Source organism: Conger conger, chromosome 2, assembly GCF_963514075.1.
Source record: "Conger conger chromosome 2, fConCon1.1, whole genome shotgun sequence".
Lineage (NCBI taxonomy): Eukaryota > Metazoa > Chordata > Actinopteri > Anguilliformes > Congridae > Conger > Conger conger.
Genome location: NC_083761.1, coordinates 29,683,650 through 29,702,929, shown reverse-complemented (window position 1 = coordinate 29,702,929; position 19,280 = coordinate 29,683,650). Strand labels below are relative to the sequence as shown.

The following is a 19,280-nucleotide window of genomic DNA, read 5'->3' as shown; positions in this document are numbered from 1 at the left end:
TTCTCCCTGTAGGAATTAATGTTGTAATGTAGTATGTAATATATACAATTCATTTTGCATCTGTTGGATTTATCAAAATAAATAATATGCTGCCATGTTAATGCTATGCAAAATAATTAGGTATTAATGAGTATTGTTCTGCACAAACTGAATATAAACTACATGGCTGTAGCATGTTGTCAAAGATCTGCTGATATCTTGATGGAGAGCATGCTGATGTTAGCATTTGGGCTTATCAATTAAATTTCCTGTCTTTTGAGGCTTTCAGCAAATGCTGATTTCACTTTCACTTTTTGTGATTGATTTCCTTAGTTTTTACACTGAGAGGTTCAAAGAATACTTGATATATCATTGTAAATATGCATTTAAAATAAAATCCTTGGCTGAGAACTTGCATTAAAGAATCTATTCTGCCCACTAATTAAACTAGCTCTAGTCAAAAATGAAAAAAATCACAGCCAGTCGGCTAGTTAGTTTGGAGTTCAATCCAAAATAGCCTACTTTTCAAACCCTATCTTAGGCTGACTAGTTGGCGAACTAACTGGCATTAACACTGTCACTGCTATTTTTCTGTGTAGCTGGAGCTGGCTGGCTAGTCTAGGGAACTCACTTTGTTGGTGTTTATAGCTAGCCTAATAAACTAACATAGCTGGTGATTTAGCTGTAATATTTATTTTCATGTATACTGACCTTGCTGATCTCTGTTTGGCTGCCTTTGCTTTACTGTATCCAATACGTTATCACAAATTCAGTGCTTGTCATTTGGACACTGGCTGCTGTGGTATGTAATGTCATCTAGCTAGCTACTGTCTGCACGTGATATGTTGCTGAACATCACGGCCTCACGTTAATTTAGACCGTTAGATTATCTTCAACTATGTTAGTATTGTGTTTCACTATGTTAATTGTATGGACATTGTCGAAATGTAGAATTTTGCGGTGTAATTAAAAATATATACATTTATGAAATTAGTGAAGGCATGTATGTTTCAGAGTTGAAGAAACAATGAGTGGTCTTGTGTCAGGATGGTGCAACGTAGCAATACCAAAATCAGTAGTTGGTGATCCCGTTGCCATTGTAATAGACCTGGGTGAGATGTTGATATTCAGAATCCTCTACCATGCTCACTAACTATATTATTTGTTTTAGTTTACAGAAATGTTTTGTGCATAAGTATGCACTGTTACTTTGAACTGCCTTTGAGAAGTTCTCCCTGTGTACATTGGTTAAAAAAATTGTCTAAATTGACAAAACCGGCGGTGGCCGTCTCATATCTTCTTGAGTTTGTTCCTGTGGAGTTGATCACTTCATCAGAGAGCATTCTAGCTAGTGTTCTGTAGAGAGAGTGTAGATGGCAGCAACCTTTTTAGTATTGTTAATGCTCTGAGCCTGGTTGCATAAAACACCTTAAGTTATTCCCTTAACTCTGACACTTAAGGGTTTATTTCTCCTTAGCTAAGGGAATTACCTGAGGGTGTTGCATTTTACCCATGGATACGCGTTCTCATCGGTTATGATTACATTACATTAATGGCATTTGGCAGACGCTCTTATCCAAAGTGACGTACAGTTGATTATACTAAGCAGGAGATAATCCTCCCATGGAGAAATGCAGGGTTAAGCGCCTTGCACAAGGGCCCAACGGCTGTGCGGATCTTATTGTGGCTACACCAGGGATCGAACCACCGACCTTGCGGGTCCCAGTCATGTACCTTAAGCACTACTATGTACTATTCGAGGAGGTGGACGACTCCCAACCGATTTTTCAGATTCCAAGAAAATGGTCAAAGACATTCTTGCGAAGGACTCTGGCTGGTATCCCAGGCGGTTTAGAGAGTGGACCACCTGAACCTATGGAGTGTAACACAGAGAGTCATGTAACTATGAAATATGAAATAAATTAGTATGCAAAGCATGATCAGTCTCTCCACTCTAGACCAAGGCAATATGTGGACGACATTAGCACATGGGAATTCACCGACAAAATGTTCCTATGCATTTTAACACACCGCTACAAGTCAGGTTGCAACATTATGCGTGACCTCCCAGTGAAATTGAAACTTTGTTGCGACAATGTTTCAAAGCAAAGTAAGCCAGAGCAAAATATTTTTTGTTCACTGTTTTGGTACGTTGTTGCCTTACAGATCGTTTGTGATCTTGGAAATAGATTGACGTGCAAATCTATATTCATGAATGAACTTTTCATCTGTCATATAGAGCATTTTCTCTCACAAAAAATTTGCTGAGGGACATTTTCCTCCTCCATTTGCTCAAAAAACTCTTCTTCATTTACTGAGACTTGAGGTAATGTGTAGCTAACCTTAAATTATATTTAGGGAAGTTGTTAATGTTGACGGAGGGTGACTCAGCATGGTACAATCTTATCCATTGTACCTTTAAGCGTCTTAAATTTAAACTTAAAAGGGGAAATTACACTGTCATTTGTATGCAGCTGGGCACTGATTTCTGCCTGTAGTATTGGTTGCTGCTGAAAAATACTTTCTTCAACAAAGTTTTTTCGCTAACGTTAGCTCAATAGTGAGATAGTCGTGGTGGAGGTAGGAGGGCTGACCAACTCCCCAGGAACAGATTCGGGAATCCCAAGACATGATACGTCCACAGCCGTATTGGTGACAATTTATTTACCAACGAGCACAGGGAGAGCAGTCCAAGAGAAAATTTTTTAAAAACCTGTCTTTATTGACAGTCCTTGGTCAGTCCCATTAGAATGTAATTTCCCCATTAGAATCATTTAAAAAATGCGTTTTGTGTTTACTTGGGTTCCCATGTCTTACATTTAGTCTAAATGGGCAAGATGCAAATACTTTTTTATGGCACTGTATGGCTTAGATCCCGACCAATCCACAACAATTGAAATAACGTTGTATGGAATATTGACAAAAGTCACTACAGTTTAGTCCATTATGAACTGTATAGTGAATATAACTGTCTATGCATTGACTATGCAAGTGTAAAATCCTATGCAAGATCACATTTGCATTCTGAAAGTCAAGACACAGAAACTGTACAGTCTGTGCCTTTGATCTGTATGATTCCTTCACAAATTTCTGTTTAATATTGGTGGAATTTGGGTACAATGAGAGAACCTGACAAAAAACATCAGCAAAAATTGAAATGATGCTTTTCTTCTTTGTAGGCAACCCATTTGGTGGTGGACCATTACTGAACAACTATGCCCTGACTCTGCTGATCATCTTCTTCCTGCAGAATCTGGATCCCCCTGTTCTCCCTTCCGTAAACCAGCTGAAAGAAATGGCCTGTATGTCTGGCCTGTGACCAAACTGTGATAAACATGGAAAAAACCATTAAAAAACACTTATTTCGATTATTTCTATGCTCCTTTCATGCTAAACAGGTAGATTTTAGTTTTGTAATATAATATTAATGAGGTTTACCTGAACATTATTGTTGTTTTATTTTTTTATTAGCATTAGCCTGTAGGGGTGTCTCGGTGGCACAGCCTGTAGAGCACTCATTGCGAGCCGCAACGTCGGCGGTTCGAATCCGACTGTCTGACATTTGTCGCATGTCTTCCCCTCTCTCTCGCTCCCATTCTTCCTGTCTCTCTATACTATATACTGTCCAATAAAGCTGAAAAAGGCCTAAAAAATATCTATAAAATAAAAAAAAAAGGATTAGCCTGTAGTGAGTTGTTAGTGTGAATGTTGGTGGTCTGTTAATTTATGATTTTGTGTTCCCAGGTGAAGAGGAGGAATGTGTAATTGAAGGCTGGGATTGCACCTTTCCCAGCCAACCAATTGCTGTGCACCCCAGCAAGAACACAGAAAATCTCTGTAAGAAATGCAGGTGTATTCTTAATAATTTAATTGGAAATATATCAATTTGAATTGAGCATTATTTCATCTTGCAAAATGTACTTCCCTCAGGTGCCCTGCTGGCTGGGTTCTTCTCATTCTATGACCAGTTTGACTTTTCTGGATCTGTCATCTCCCTTCGGGAGGGCCAACCCCTGCCCGTCACTGGCTTCCTCAGTAAGACAGTAGGGGAAGAGGAGTTGATGGAGCAGCTAGGGAAAGCAGGGGACTGTAGCCTCAAAAACATCAGACTTGGGCCTGTCAATTTGCTGGATCCCTTTGAGCTCTGCCACAATGTGGCTGGAAATTTGAACGAGCGTACACAAAAGGGGTTCCGCCGGGAGTGTGAGGAAGCAGCTAAATACTGCCGTAGCCTGCAGTACCAACGGAAATCAACAAAGGGGAAGGTGTGGGGATTGGTGCGGCTGTTTGAACCCCTTGGTGGGGGAACACAGGGGTTGAGCAGAGATACCGAACGGGAACTGGCAATTAGCATTCCCTTCAAAGCAGCTATGCTCCCTGACTCTGTCCGCAGTGAACTTCTCTTGGCTAGAGGCCTCTTTCGGCAGCTGTGGTTCAAGAAAGTGTGCCAAGCTGTGGTTGGTGTGCTCCAGGATGTGCTCAAGTGTAGTGTGGCTCCGTCCGATAAGCCTGTGAAGGCTCGAGTGAGGCAGGAGGAATTGGAGCATGGTGAGGGGACAGACTGTGCTGCATCAGCTCATATAGGTCCTGTCAATGAAGATGTGAAGCAGGATGTCTCCGTAACTGACTGCACTCTGCCAGCCGGTGAGAATGGATTGAATGTTCAAGAAGCAAAAAATAGCTGTGCATGTCCCTCCTCTTTAATCAAGGAGTGCAGTCCTCAGGACACAGTCCTTGTTGGGTTGAAGAGGCCCTTATGTCGAGATGATACTCTGGTATCACCTCCTAATAAAAAACAGATGCTGGATTCTGCCACCATGCAGCCTTTAGCCCACTGGCACTGCCTGCTCTGGCACAGGGTTTGGGTAGGGCGCAGAAAAGTAAGACACAATCTGCTCAAGAGTCTGCGGGAGGCCTCCAAGCCAGAGGTAGGTGGCATAGAGCTGGAAACCTGTGTGACTAAGTCAATTGCTCAAGAGAATGAAGAAGCACAGAAGCTGCTAGAGTTTTCAATGGAGGCAGAGCTGCTGGGTTGCACAGATGACACCCAGATTATTTTGAAGTTCACCCCTGGTGAGGACCATGGAGGCCTCTTTCAGGACTTCTTCCACTTCCTGGAGTCCTTCCTGCCAAAGATGACCGAGAAACTCCTGGCAAAGTTGAAGTAGCGTGAAAAAAAGATAAATAAAATGTTTTTCTTTGATGTGAACATGGTATCACTAGAATAATGCATGGTAATTAATTTAACCTAGAGCCGCTTAAGAGACAAAACAAATGTGTGCACTGTACAGTAGCTTATAAATACCAAATGCCATTCTGCCAAAGATTTTGTGATTACCATGACTCTTTAGAAGGCAGCAAGAATTTGCTTTTGAGTTTAAGTTTTAATTTTCGTTACTGATTCTTTTTGATCGATATTGGATTTCCCTGCCCAGTGTTTCCCCAGGTTGAGACCATAGAGATAGATAGATGTTCCCTTAATGGTTGACAGAGGGTGTCCTTCTGAAGTCACTGTTTAGAACACACATGCTCCTTATAGATGTAACTCATCGTAGTCTTTGGGATTTTACAATGCATTTGAAAGCCGTTAAAATGATATGCCAAATGTTGTAAAAAGGCAAATTAAAATCTATTCTCTGGGGGGAAAAACTGATTTATTTTTCTTTTTCTTTTAATTAAAAATTCAACACCCATTATGGATCTGAGTATGTCTACCAAGGGCGGCCTGTAGCGTAGTGGTTAAGGTAAAAATGACTGGGACACGCAAGGTCGGTGGTTCTAATCCCGGTGTAGCCACAATAAGATCCGCACAGCCGTTGGGCCCTTGAGCAAGGCCCTTAACCCTGTATTGCTCCAGGGGAGGATTGTCTCCTGCTTAGTCTAATCAACTGTACGTCGCTCTGGATAAGAGCGTCTGCCAAAATGCCAATAATGTAATGTAATGTAATTGCCAGTCCATTGTGATTCGGGAGTGTCTTTTCCTCCACACAGTTCTCCTACAAAATACATATTTGTCACTAGCTTCTTCTTTTCACACCGCAGTCTACAGCTAAACTTGCATAGAGTGGAGTCAGAGCAACTGATGCAATCACCAATTGCACATTGCGCTTTGGAATACTGGCCACATTAGGCACTGGAAAGAAACTTATTTACTGCAATGCACATTTTATCCAGTTTGGATAGATTTGAAGACACTAAAGGATGCCATCATACATTGTTTCATACAACCTTGTAGGAATAAGTACATGTAGTTTTACATGTACATATTCCTCTAAAATGTTGTACACTAGTGGAAAAGTACTGTGTTAACCAGGAAATATAAAGTACGAGAGATGTGCTGTAAACTAAGAATTACAACATTTGTTTTGTACATTTATAATGTACCTAAAGATTATGTACCTAAAGATTATGGAAATAAATTATTTTAAACTGTCAAATTAACTGATACAGGGGTCTTCAATTTAGGGCATAATGTCTAATGTGCACATCTGGAGTTATAAAGCCTTAAACAACTGCGCAAAAACCAGCTTAATTAGTAATATGCCATTTTGCTCAGAGTACATACAACATACTCCCTATACTTAAAAGAAAGTAGTTTTAAGGTGGCTGTACTATAAAATACACGCTATTACTAAAGGTCAATAACAGTTTTCCATAGCCTGCTACATGTGCATTCACCCTTAAGTGTCACAGTGAGTGAATTAAAGTGAATGATCCAGTGATCCAGAGAAAAAAATTAAGACGTCAGAGGAGAATGGCCAGACTGGTCAAAGCTGACAGGAAGGCAACAGTTAAGCAAATAATCACACATTACAACAGTAGTATGCAGACAAGCATCTCTGAACACACAACACATAACTCTTAAGTGGATAGGCTACAGCAGTAGAAGTAAAAAAAAAAGTCTAATACCTAATAGAGTGCTTGTGAGTGTATAGGCTATATTCTGCTCTGACATCTCATTAAAAAGGCATTTCTGTGCACAAAACTGCATCTTACTGGATTTATTTCTTTCTTTCTTTTTTCACCATTCTCTGCAAACTCTAGAGACTAGCGTGCCTGAAAATCCCAGGAGATCAGCAGTTTCTGAGATACTGAAACCACCCTGTCTGCCACCAACAATCATTCCACGGTCAAAGTCACTTAGATCACATTTTATTCCCCATTCTGATGGTTGACATGAACATTAACTGAAGCTCCTGACCCATATCTGCAGTTGTGTTGAAATAAATAGCAGTGCGTTAAAAAAAGTGAATAAAGTGCAAATATTTTTTAATAGCTTTTAGTTCAATATTTCAAATATAGTGGAAACATTACACATTCAATTCCAAATCAAAGCATTAGTCTGTGTTATTCTTTTCAGGAAGCAAAGAAAAGGAATATTAATCTTCAAATTAATTTCAAATTAATTTTTCAAGATTTAACTTTAAATTACTAAACTAATATTTAGTTGCTTAACCATTGTTTTTAATAACTGCTGCGCATCTGGGTTGCATTGAGTCAACCAACTTCTGGCACCTAAAAGCAGGTATTTCAGCCCAGGATGAACAAACTACATTGCACAGTTCCTGAGAATTTTTGGGTTTTGCTTCAGAAGCTGCATTTCTTATGTCACCCGACAAGTTTTCAATGGGGTTGAGGTTGGGGGATTGAGCTGGCCACTCCATTACCTCAATCCTTTTTGTCTGGAACCAAGATGTTGCTCGCTTACTCGTGTGTTTGCGGTCGTTGTCTTGTTGAATTACCCATTTCAGGGGTATTTCCTCTTTGGCATACGGCAACATAACATTTGATGTATTCAAGCTGATGTATACGAACCCAACACCGTAGTATGTAAAACATTCCCATACCATGATTTTTGTGCCACCATACTTCACTGTCTTCACAGTGTACTGTGGCTTGAATTCAGTAACCGGGGGTCGTCTGATGTACTGTCGACGACAACTACACCCGACTCTTCAGTCCACAGAATGTTACGCCATTTTAACTGATTCTGCACATGCTCTTTTTTCAACAATGGTGCTTCACGGGGGCTTCTTGCTGATAGCTTAGCTTCAATCAAATTTCTTCTGACTGTAACAGCACTTACAGGTCATTGTAGATCATCTTTGATCTTTCTGGAGCTGATGAATGGCTGAATCTTTGCCATTCTGACTATTCTTTGATCCGTTTTAACAGTAGTTGCTCATTTTCTACTGCTTGTTCCGGGATTTGTTGCCATTTTAAAGCATTTCATTTTAGCTGAGCATCCTATAATTTGCTGCACTTCTTTATACGTTTTCCCCTTTCCAACTTTTTAATCAAATGACGTTGTTCCTTGTTACGACCTGGTACTCACCGATGTTTCAATAACAAAGAGAGCTGATTGTGGCGTAACATTCACTATCACAAACCCTTCAGAAAAAAGTAACCAGTACGCAGCATTATAAAGAAGTAAGAGAATGTTTAATAATTACAAAGCTAAATAGAGTCCTATACTAATAATGTCCTTCGATAATTAAAGGTCCGTGATTCGGAAGTCTCACCGTCTAAGTTGTTCTACAACGGGGTGAAACTTCTCCAAAGTTCGGTCTCTTAAAGATCTTCTTAAAGTCACAGACAACTTGTTGGTAGCGGAGGTCAAAGCGGCATAGCTTCCAGCTGCATGTGAATTGATGCTGTCTCGCTCTTGACAGCGTGAAGCTCCTATATAGTTGCATTCTTCTTGGCATGTGTTGCTCCGCGACGACCGCCGGCATTCTTAGCAACGGCTGCATCTGGTCCGGTCTCCCAACGTGACGAGATGCTGCATCCTCTTCATCCAAGTGTGTTTCTCAGCAACGGAATGCATGCTCCCTTCCACCAAACATAAAGACACAGCAGTACACCTAGTACCCAAAACAGCCAAAAAGCAACAGCATTATACATCCCAAAACACTGCAACGTAACATTCCTCCAAACAATGTTTGGAATGGCCCATTTTACTTCGCAATTCAGAATATTGTATAACAATGTGTGTGAAACATTTACTTCCCTTCTTCATTAATAAAGGACAATTAATGACACCTGTTTTTTCACAAAATGAATTAATTCTCTAATTAAATTCCACACTGCTATTATTGAACACGCCCCTTTCAATGAATGAGTCAATTACTCGGAACAAGCAGCATGCATGTCATGACAGTTGGGTCTGTTGTTTTTCTATTACATTACTACATCTACAAGTAAAGTACTTGCCATGCAGAAATATCACTACTACTAATAACAGCGGTTAATCAGGTTACTGATGTTGTACTGCTATTTTCTTGAACACAACTGTACATGATTCTATGCAATGCACTGCTGCCACACAATCAGCTGATTATATAATCACATGAATAAGTAGGTGTAATAAAGGAAAAATGTACCCAATAAAATGCTCAGTGAGTGTGTATAAATACTTTTTGAAAAATAAAAAATGAACTTTGTAATGTATGACCATGTTGACTGTTTTACTGTATCTGAATTCCAATATAATTCTGAACATATTAATATTCATTTAAAATAAAATAATTTCTAGTCATGGGACAGAATGTTTATTTATCTTAGCTTTTGTTTTCATTAAAATATGCTCCCCTCGGTCATCAAAGCCCTTATCAGACTCACATTCCCATATACTGCTGTCGAACAAGTACAAATTAAGAGTGATTTACATGCCATCGCTGGATTACCAAACAATAGACTGTATCCTACACCTGTAGGATAAGCATGAAAGTGCCTTCACCTTTAAAGCAGTATCAGTACATTGATGTCCAAATTATATCAGATGCAAAATACAACCTAATTAATCTCATTGTTCGATAACCTGGGGGAGCGCAATACTAATTTGGGCTGCAACACTCAAGGTGCTCATGGAGATGGGTGGTTTATTGGTAGTTGTCACCTATTAATTGTAGCCATGTTAAATATTTTCAGTATACTGAAGACATTTTCATATTGAACCTTCTTAATTTCATTGATGCTAGCCTCCATTTTTATGAATGACTTCTGGACAAATGACATACCTTATATGGCACTTATGGCTGATTTACAAACAGTTGAGATTCATTATGTTTTCATCAGCATTTATCATTTAGATAAAAAGATGAACACGAGAAGAGAATTTCAGCTTTCATTTCCTGGTATTTATACCTAGATGTGTTAAACTACTTAGAACTACTTAGATACAAAATGAATAACAACTAATGAATCAACATCAAGTTATAAAAATATCAAAGGCCATGTGTTTAGAGAGGTCAAATCAACATTAAAGCTTGTGGTTTATTTTATGGACATAAATATGGAAGATGGTAACTAGCCAGCAAACAAAATGTTTGTATAACGCTGATCTTTCTTCAAGTAATACAATTCCAGATTAAGCTTTTTCCTAAATTGGCTAGTTTGCTAGCTAGCTTTAAAGACACAATAGGTAAGATTTGTTTATTAAAACATTGTTAAATGACCATTGTAAAGCCCTTCCTCTCATTGAAAAGGGCTCACTCACATGTTGACTCACATGTTGACTTCAAAATATACAGTTGACAGGCTGTCACTCTGTATCCAAACATTGTAAAGCTGTACAATAATTCAAGTTCATTGGTTGAAAATTGGTTCTAATTGCCACAGCCAATGGCGTGGGGACTTATTCTGATTGTTTGTGTGTAGCTCCCCACTCCAGACAAGCGATCACTGAAACTCTGTATACTATTGCTGATTATCCAAGCAAAGACTACATATCTAGTTATAGAACAATACCAGTTCCAGTTTGTTCCTTTTATCTCTTTATGTCTTCAATCACGCTTGTTTAACTAAACCTTAATTTGTCTCAAACTGTAAGTTACAGTAGCATTGTTTGTGGTAGACTATCATGTTATATAGCCAGCTAGTTACATCAGTTGCTTGCTCATAATGTAGTTGGTTAGCTAAAGTGAAAGCTTCAAAAAGACTTCCAAAAATATAGTGTTGTAATGTATATATTATACACTAAATTCAACACTTCATAAAGTCACCTGTTCTAAAAAATTCTTACTAGAACACTACGAAAAGACAGCAGGCTATGTCGCGTTTGTCACTGTCAGCTTTCCAAAACAGTGCATGAGAACACTGAAATGCATATTAACACTTTATATTATGCGTTTTCATAGACTGGGAAGGATATTTTGAGGGTTTTTGTTACTGTAATTCCTCTCTTGACCGTTAGGAGTCCAAAATTGCATACTGTATGTGAGTAAATGATCTGGCTAGATTGAAACTACATTGAAAAAACACTCAAAATATGCAACTGTTTGAAGAAGCACCTCAACAACAGCACATATAGCTAATGACAACCCTGGCCCAGTGTACAGTGCTACATTCACAGTAATTCACAGTCACCAATCAATGTTATCATCAAAACCTCCCCCAATTTGAATTCTCTCTGCAAAAACATGAATAAATGGCAACTTAATAGCAGTCGTACTGAATCTTGAACTGCAATAAGCGGTTAATGAGTTGCGTATTGAGCTTTTTCTCACATTTCGATGCATGTTTTGACTGTAAATGAAACTTGCTAGCTAACATGAATGATCAAGCTGTGTTGACTCCTTTTGGAACAATGCTGCCATTAATCACATTAACTAGGCCTATATCACATTAGCTAGATAATGTTATAGACTAATATATGGCCATTTTTTCACATTAGTTAGATGTTGCTAGCTAGCCAGCTAAGTTATCACTATCTGTATAGCTATAAGCTTATATCAACTGGTAAGCTGGTCAATAGCCTACAGTATTAGTACAAGTTACTTATATGCCGGCTTGATAACTGGTGTTTAAGTTGTTTGTTGTGTGAAACTCCCTGCTGCTCACGTATTACCTGCTGCATCACTCCTATAATTGACATTTTTACTGCGCGTCCACCATTTTAGTTCTCTCATGGCCAGCAAACTTGTAGAGAAGACGCTCCATCTTGCTTCGTTGGTGTGTTTGCTTTGTGTCATGGTGTGCGTCGATGACTATGTAAATTTCTTTATTCACTGCATACGTTATTTTTACCACTAATATCACTGTTGTAATTATTATCATACAGTTGTATAATGTCATGCTCTTATTCCTGTAGTTCCACGTGTTTCACTTATATTCAAGTTCCATGGAGGATCATATTTGGTAACATAAACCGGAGATAACTGCATTAGTAATTTAATAGTGGTGTGAATCCTCATTTCTGTATACTTTTTTTGTATATATATACTAGGGTAATTTACTACATATTACTTGTGTTTAACTAAATTAATTTATATCGCTGGCAATAAGTATACTTTATTACGCCATGTTTCTTTCTTACTGTGTTATGTGGTTTGTCAGACCCAGGGGGCCAGGGTTTGCCATTCTCTGAGAAGCTTGCAAGCTCCAGCAGTTAGCTGAGGTATTGCAGTTTTGTAAGCCTCTTGTAACAAATAGAAAATTTCCCCATTGAAGTCTATTCAAAACCATGAATTTACCCTGGCCAAAATATATTATTTTGGACCATACTTTTGAATTAGTGACCTAATTACTCTCCAGCGAGCAATTTTTTCTGAGCTATACAGAAGAAGATATAGGATCTATTTCATTCCAATTTGGTCTGCATGGTTTTACGTCACACTGCACGCACCTGTTCACGGGCACACCTGTACATGAACGAGTATGAGGCCGTGATGGACTCATCGACTGATACGCTGAAAAGGGTTGAGAGAGAGCGCTCCCTGCACAGATTGCTTCTCAGCCCAAGGGACCGATGATTAAATTAATCCCCATTCAGTATCATAGCCTATTTTGTTTTGATGCTGTTGTTATTTTTATATTATCACTGTCAATATAACTATAATAATAATGTTACCTGCAAAATCATTCTTGTGTCCATTTCTTATGGCGATGAATCAACAAATAAATTAAAAATAAATCAAGCTGGCATATGTTGCTCTGAAACTGCTATTATGCTGATATGATTCCACCATATTATTATTTTGACCTCATTGTAGTTTTGATATTTTTTTATTTTGTTTTGATTTTGATATTGGTACTAATAGCCTACGGTTATTAAAAATGTTCGTAGTTGTAATATTTCTGTCTTTGCATGATCATGGTGAAGTTGATGATGGAGACTAATCACATATGAAAAATAAATAGGCCAACATAAATAGATAATGAGAATAGCTTAATATATTTAATTTGCTCTTTATTTTTGAGACAATATTCTATGGTGCTGATTAAGGTGGTGGTGATGATAAAGATGATAAACCTGTCAATTACAAAGATTAAAAGTTTATTCATATACAATAATACCGTACATTAGACCTGTCAACAGATTTGACATATATATTTCCATTTTATCCATGGATTATTTATTGACTACCTGCTCAATGCGCTCAGTAAGCACAAAAAGTTGTGAGGTTATATGGATGCATTTCCTTTTTAATTGCAGGCTATTCGTGTCATGGGCTATTAGTTTATAATATAAATTGAATATAATGAAGCTAGCTAGCCTCCAATGTTTCTTTTCACTTTTCATTTATTTGGGGATGATTACTTGATGATAGAGTATTAATAATTTATCTGATCTTTGTATTTGTTCCAGTGACCTTTAGTATGCACTATTGTACACCGGTTTGGATAAAAGCGTCGGGCAACTTAATGTAATTTATTCCCAATGGGCCAGCTATGAACCAGGCATTAACATCAGCTTCTTTAGAATTACAAGTAGCTAAGAATAAGATTTTTAATAAGTTTTTATTCTCAAAATCAGTCCACATCTGTCTTACAACCATGGCTTTTCAACTACACATTGTCACAGTAGCTATATAAACTGCATTCATTTATTTGCGCTCCGTGTCCTGTGCACGCTCAGAGAGCTCCAGGGCAAAAGTGCTCTGTATTTCTGAATGACAATGCTCTGATCGCTCTGAACTTATGAATGAACGGAGTGTGTTCTGGCTCTTAGGGGGCTAATTGAATGCAGCCATCACATAATAGCTCACAGAGTACAACATTCCTTGATTGTTAAATTTCAGTCATATGTTGTGGCTAGCCAGTTAAGATTACTTATGTTAGAGTCGAGTGCCACAGAATGTTTGCTCCGAAAACTAGTTCAGTTAGCCAGCTACAATTGTTCCACTGTCTAGCTAACTGGCTTGCTATAATTACAGCTCGATTGCTATCATGTCCAAAATAACAGTTCTTCAGTGCTAAGCACAATTTCTGTAATTCAGTTTTGTTAGCTAACATTGCCTTTTCCATAAGTAAGCTATATTAATGTAGCTAATGTAACCGTTAAATGTCGCCAAGTGGTTCCATAAAAGTGCCCATGGAAACATAGAAGCCACATCAAAAATGTCTTTGTCACAGCTAATCGCTTGTTCTCTCACATAAAATCCTGCACCTAGGCTCCATATGCAACAGTTCATCAGATCGCTTCCACTTTTCTTAATTCTGACTGCGCGTCCCATAACTCACGACACATCATTGCTCTGCATTTACTGGTGTATACCATGATACTTTACGTTTAGGTACCCAGTGCGCATGGGAGAGGCTAGATCCACCCCTGGGGCCTGCATCCCCAGCATGCATTGCGGTCCCGAAAAATACCGAGTCCGACCAACCACTCGTCCCACGTCAATTGAAAGGCGTGACCAGAGGCAAATTCAAAGTAAAGTAGTGCATATTGTACAGGGTTGGTCTACTTGTTACTGTAGGATAGTTAGGCTATATCTGTAACATATTTGTAACGGGGTAGAACTAGGATAGCGTTATGTTCTGTATATTTATACCACGGAAGACAGAGCTATTTGTAGCCTATAGGAGCCTGATAGACTAGCAGTTATACATGCAACGTTACCACAGCCCGCATAGCCAGACCCATCTCCACACTTCGTTGCTGGAGACTCAGATACCCAGCACATATATATAGGCCAGCAGCCGTTTATTTTATCTTTTTTTTAAACGTTTTATTCTTATTATGCGGTCTAAAGAATCCCGCCTATATACCGAACTGCGCACATACAAATACGAACGAACGGGAGAGGCTAGATCCAAGCAGCGTCTCCTTGAAAAGTAAAATAAGTATAATAGCATAATTACAAATGCCTCCGCACATGCTATGTTGCTTACCAGCTTACCAGTTACCAGTTGCTATGTTGCTTGAATACAATTAGACCAAGTAGACCAACAAGTAGACCAACCCTGTACAATATGCAGTACTTTACTTTGAATTTGCCTCTGGTCACGCCTTTCAATTGACGTGGGTATTTTTCGGGACCGCAATGCATGCTGGGGATGCAGGCCCCAGGGGTGGATCTAGCCTCTCCCTAGACCAGGGGTCGGCAACCCTGGTCCTGGAGAGCCGCAGGGTGTGCTGGCTTTTGTCGTTACTCAGCACTTAATTGATCGATTAAAGCAGTGGATTACACAGTTAACTCGCCTCACCTGGTTTCTTGGGTATGAATCAGTTTCTGGTATTAAGGTGAAAACAAAAACCAGCACACCCTGCGGCTCTCCAGGACCAGGGTTGCCGACCCCTGCCCTAGACCAATGTGGCTGCCTCCGTGAATTGGCTTCTCGCGCCATTGAGCCGCTCCCATAGGAATCCATGGGACCGGAAAGGGGAGGCTGTCTCCAGTTATATATACAGTCCTCAGCGTAAATGAGTACACCCCCTTTGAAAAGTAACATTTTAAACAATATCTCAATGAACACAAAAACAATTTCCAAAATGTTGACAAGACCAAGTTTAATATAACATCTGTTTAACTTATAACATGAAAGTAAGGTTAATAATATAACTTAGATTCCACATTTTTCAGTTTTACTCAAATAAGGGCGATGCAAAAATGAGTACACCCCACAACAAAAACTACTACATCTAGTACTTTGTATGGCCCCCATGATTTTTAATGACAGCACCAAGTCTTCTAGGCATGGAAGGAACAAGTTGACAACATTTTGCTACATCGATCTTTTTCCATTCTTCAAGAATGACCTCTTTTTGAGACTGGATGCTGGATGGAGAGTGATGCTCAACATGTCTCTTCAGAATTCCCCACAGGTGTTCAATTGGGTTCAGATCAGGAGACATACTTGGCCACTGAATCACTTTCACCCTGTTCTTCTTCAGAAATCCAACAGTGGCCTTAGATGTGTGTTTAGGATCATTGTCATGTTGGAAAAGTGCATGACGACCAAGGGCATGGAGTGATGGTAGCATCTTCTCTTTCAGCATAGAGCAATACATCTGTGAATTCATGATGCCATGAATGAAATGCAGCTCCCAGACACCAGCAGCACTCATGCAACCCCACATAAGGACACTGCCACCACCATGTTTCACTGTAGGCACCATGCATTTTTCTTTGTATTCCTCACCTTTGCGACGCCATACAGTTTTGAAGGCATCAGTTCCAAAAACATTTATCTTGGTCTCATCACTCCAGAGTATAGAGTCCCAGTAGTCTTCATCTTTGTCAGCATGGGCCCTGGCAAACTCTAGGCAGGCTTTTTTGTGCCTGGGCTTTAGGAGAGGCTTCCTTCGTGGACGGCACCCACGCATGCCATTCCTCTGCAGTGTACGCCGTATTGTGTCACGAGAAATAGTCACCCCAGTTTGGCCTTCTACTTCTTTAGATAACTGCAGTGAACTTGCATGCCAATTTTCTTCGACCCTTCTCATCAGAAGATGCTGCTGTCGAGGTGGTAACTTCCATGGACGGCCTGGACGTCTCTGTGAGATGGTTGCAGTTCCATCTTTTTTACATTTTTGTATCACTTTTGCTATAGTATTCTGACTGATAAGTAAAGCTTTGCTGATCTTCTTGTAGCCTTCACCTTTGCGGTGTAAATAAATTATTTTCTTTCTCAGGTCTCTCGATATTTCTCTTCCATGTGGTGCCATTGCTAACAACATGAAATGGGAAGGGAAGTAACACCCTTTTATAGTCAACAGTCTGCTGGACACCGGTGTAATGAATAATTAGACTAACCTGTGGTTGATTATTGTTAAATTAGACATTTGTACTCCAAAATTTAGCTTTGCTCCAGAGACTTTCAGTGGGGTGTATTCATTTTTGCATTACCCTAATTTGAGTAAAACTGAAAATTTTGTTCTCTAAGTTATATTATTAACCTTACTTTCATCTTATAAGTTAAACAGATGTTAAATAAAACTTAGTCTTGTCAACATTTTGGAAATTGTTTTTGTGTTCATTGAGATATTGTTTAAAATGTTACTTTTCGAAGGGGGTGTACTCATTTACGCTGAGCACTGTATATCGAGGGTAAGATCAAAGCCTTGTGGTAATTTGCGGTTTTTGACAGCCACCTTGTGGCTTAAAGCTTAAAATATTTTACTTATATTTGTTTAATGCATTCATGCTGACCATATTCTTTTGCATTTATTTTATTTACAGATAATAATGCAACAACTTCCACCTGCAAATTTGAATTAAATAATTCTGGAGTTGGCTGCATTTGTTCTGACTGACAAATATGTGATTTATTCAATGCATTTAATGATAGCTATCTACAAGCTTATACTTGACAACATACCTGAGTGTTACCATCTAACTCTCCCGCTGATGTTGACAAAGTGCTGGTCTCATTTGCAGCATCCAACCTCTCCTCCTCTTCCCCATCTTCATCATTCTCTCCTTGCTTTTCATGAGTCATTCCCACCGGTAGGACTGACACTTGGCCTGTCCCTCCTAACAACAAATTATTGTCTTTTACCTCCCTACACTTTTTCAGCTTTTGTTGAAGCTGTTGAGTCTGACTGAATCCAACTGAATCCCACATTGGCCAGTTTCTCTGATAGATAATTAAAAATCTCTTTGTTCTGTCCAGTTTGCCTTGAATATGCTTGTCAGCCCATAAACTGAGAAAGATTTCTGTCTCCGCCTGTGACCAGTTTAATCTTTTTGTTGACAGTCTATATCAAGGCCATAAACAATAAAACAAACAGGCCAGATAAGGTACAATTCATAAAGGATTGGTTGTAAGGCCATGGACATACACTCAGTGAGCACTTTATTAGGTATTTATTCAGACTTATTTTTTAGACTTATTAAAGGTACAATAGGTAAGATTTTTGTTTTAAAACATTATTACAAGACCATGATAAATCCCTTCCTATCATTGAAAAAGGCTCACTGACATGCCTCTGCATGTGTTTACCGTCCTTGAAATTGGGTTTCAAAATATGCAGTTGACGGCCCAATACTCTGTACCAGAACATTGTATAACTGTACAATAATTCAAGCTCATTGGCTAAAAATCTAATTGCCACAGCCAAAGGCGTTTCAAAGTCAGTTACAGAGAAGGGGGAGGGATAAACAGTGTTGTGGTTTGAAGGTGTTGCTGCTATTCCTCTCTTGACTGTTAGAAGTCCGAAATTGCTTATTGTACCTTTAAGTCTCCTGTTGCTGTAGCTTATCCACTTAGAGGATTGATGTGTTGTGTGATCACAGATGCTGTTCTCCATACCACAGTTGTAATGTGTGTTATTGTGTCTGGCCCTTCTCCTCTGACCTCTCTCATTAACAACGCATTTCTGCCCGCAGGATTTCTTTTTTGTTTTTTGCACCATTCTTTGCACAGTCTAGAGACTAATGTGTGTGAAAATCCGAGATCAGCAGCTTCTGAGATACTCAAACCACCCTGTCTGTCACCAACAATCATTCCACGGTCAAAGTCACTTAGATCACATTTCTTCCCCATGCTGATGGTTGATGTAAACATTAACTGAAACTCCTGACCCATATCTACATGATTGTATGCATTGCACTTCTGCCACACAACTGGCTGATTAGGTAATCGCAGGAATAAGTAAGTGTAATAAAGTAAAAAATGTTCCAAATAAAGTGCTCGGTGAGTGTGTCTCAGTGTGATAAGGCAACTGTCCCATTACTTTTGGTCCCCTGAAATGGAGGGACTACGTATAAAAAGGAATGTAATTTCTACATGGATCACATGTGACAATCTGAACTTTAACGTCATATTCATTGTTTAATTTCAAATCCAATGTGCTGTAGCCAAAGGAACAGAAAGTGTACCACTGTTGTGCATTGCAATGTATACAGCCTTGTTATGCAATCTTAGTTTTTACTAACATTATGTAATTGGGTCAAAAAAAATGATACTTTAATTTGTCTATGCATTGTGGGTATGTATGTTTTTTTTTTTTTTTTTACTATAAATCCCTTAGTTTGGTAGAAAATTCTATTTTAGCCCATGGGAAAATGAAGTGCATGATATCACCCTGCCTTGATGGGCTGTTGTAAGGTGTTCAGCCAAGTAGAGGTGGA

At 39.0% G+C, this 19,280-nt stretch overlaps 1 protein-coding gene across 1 annotated transcript in view; it reads left to right on the top strand.

Annotated features, from left to right (window-relative positions):
- tut1 (terminal uridylyl transferase 1, U6 snRNA-specific) overlaps positions 1-6,964 on the top strand; it is a 36,144-nt gene extending 29,180 nt beyond the window's left edge. Inside the window, exons 8-10 of the mRNA XM_061221366.1 lie at positions 3,159-3,281; positions 3,724-3,816; positions 3,910-6,964. Of these exons, the coding sequence (XP_061077350.1) occupies positions 3,159-3,281; positions 3,724-3,816; positions 3,910-5,147 (1,454 nt within the window). The 3' untranslated portion in view covers positions 5,148-6,964. The remainder of the gene's footprint in view (positions 1-3,158; positions 3,282-3,723; positions 3,817-3,909) is intronic.
- Positions 6,965-19,280: the final 12,316 nt, after the last annotated feature.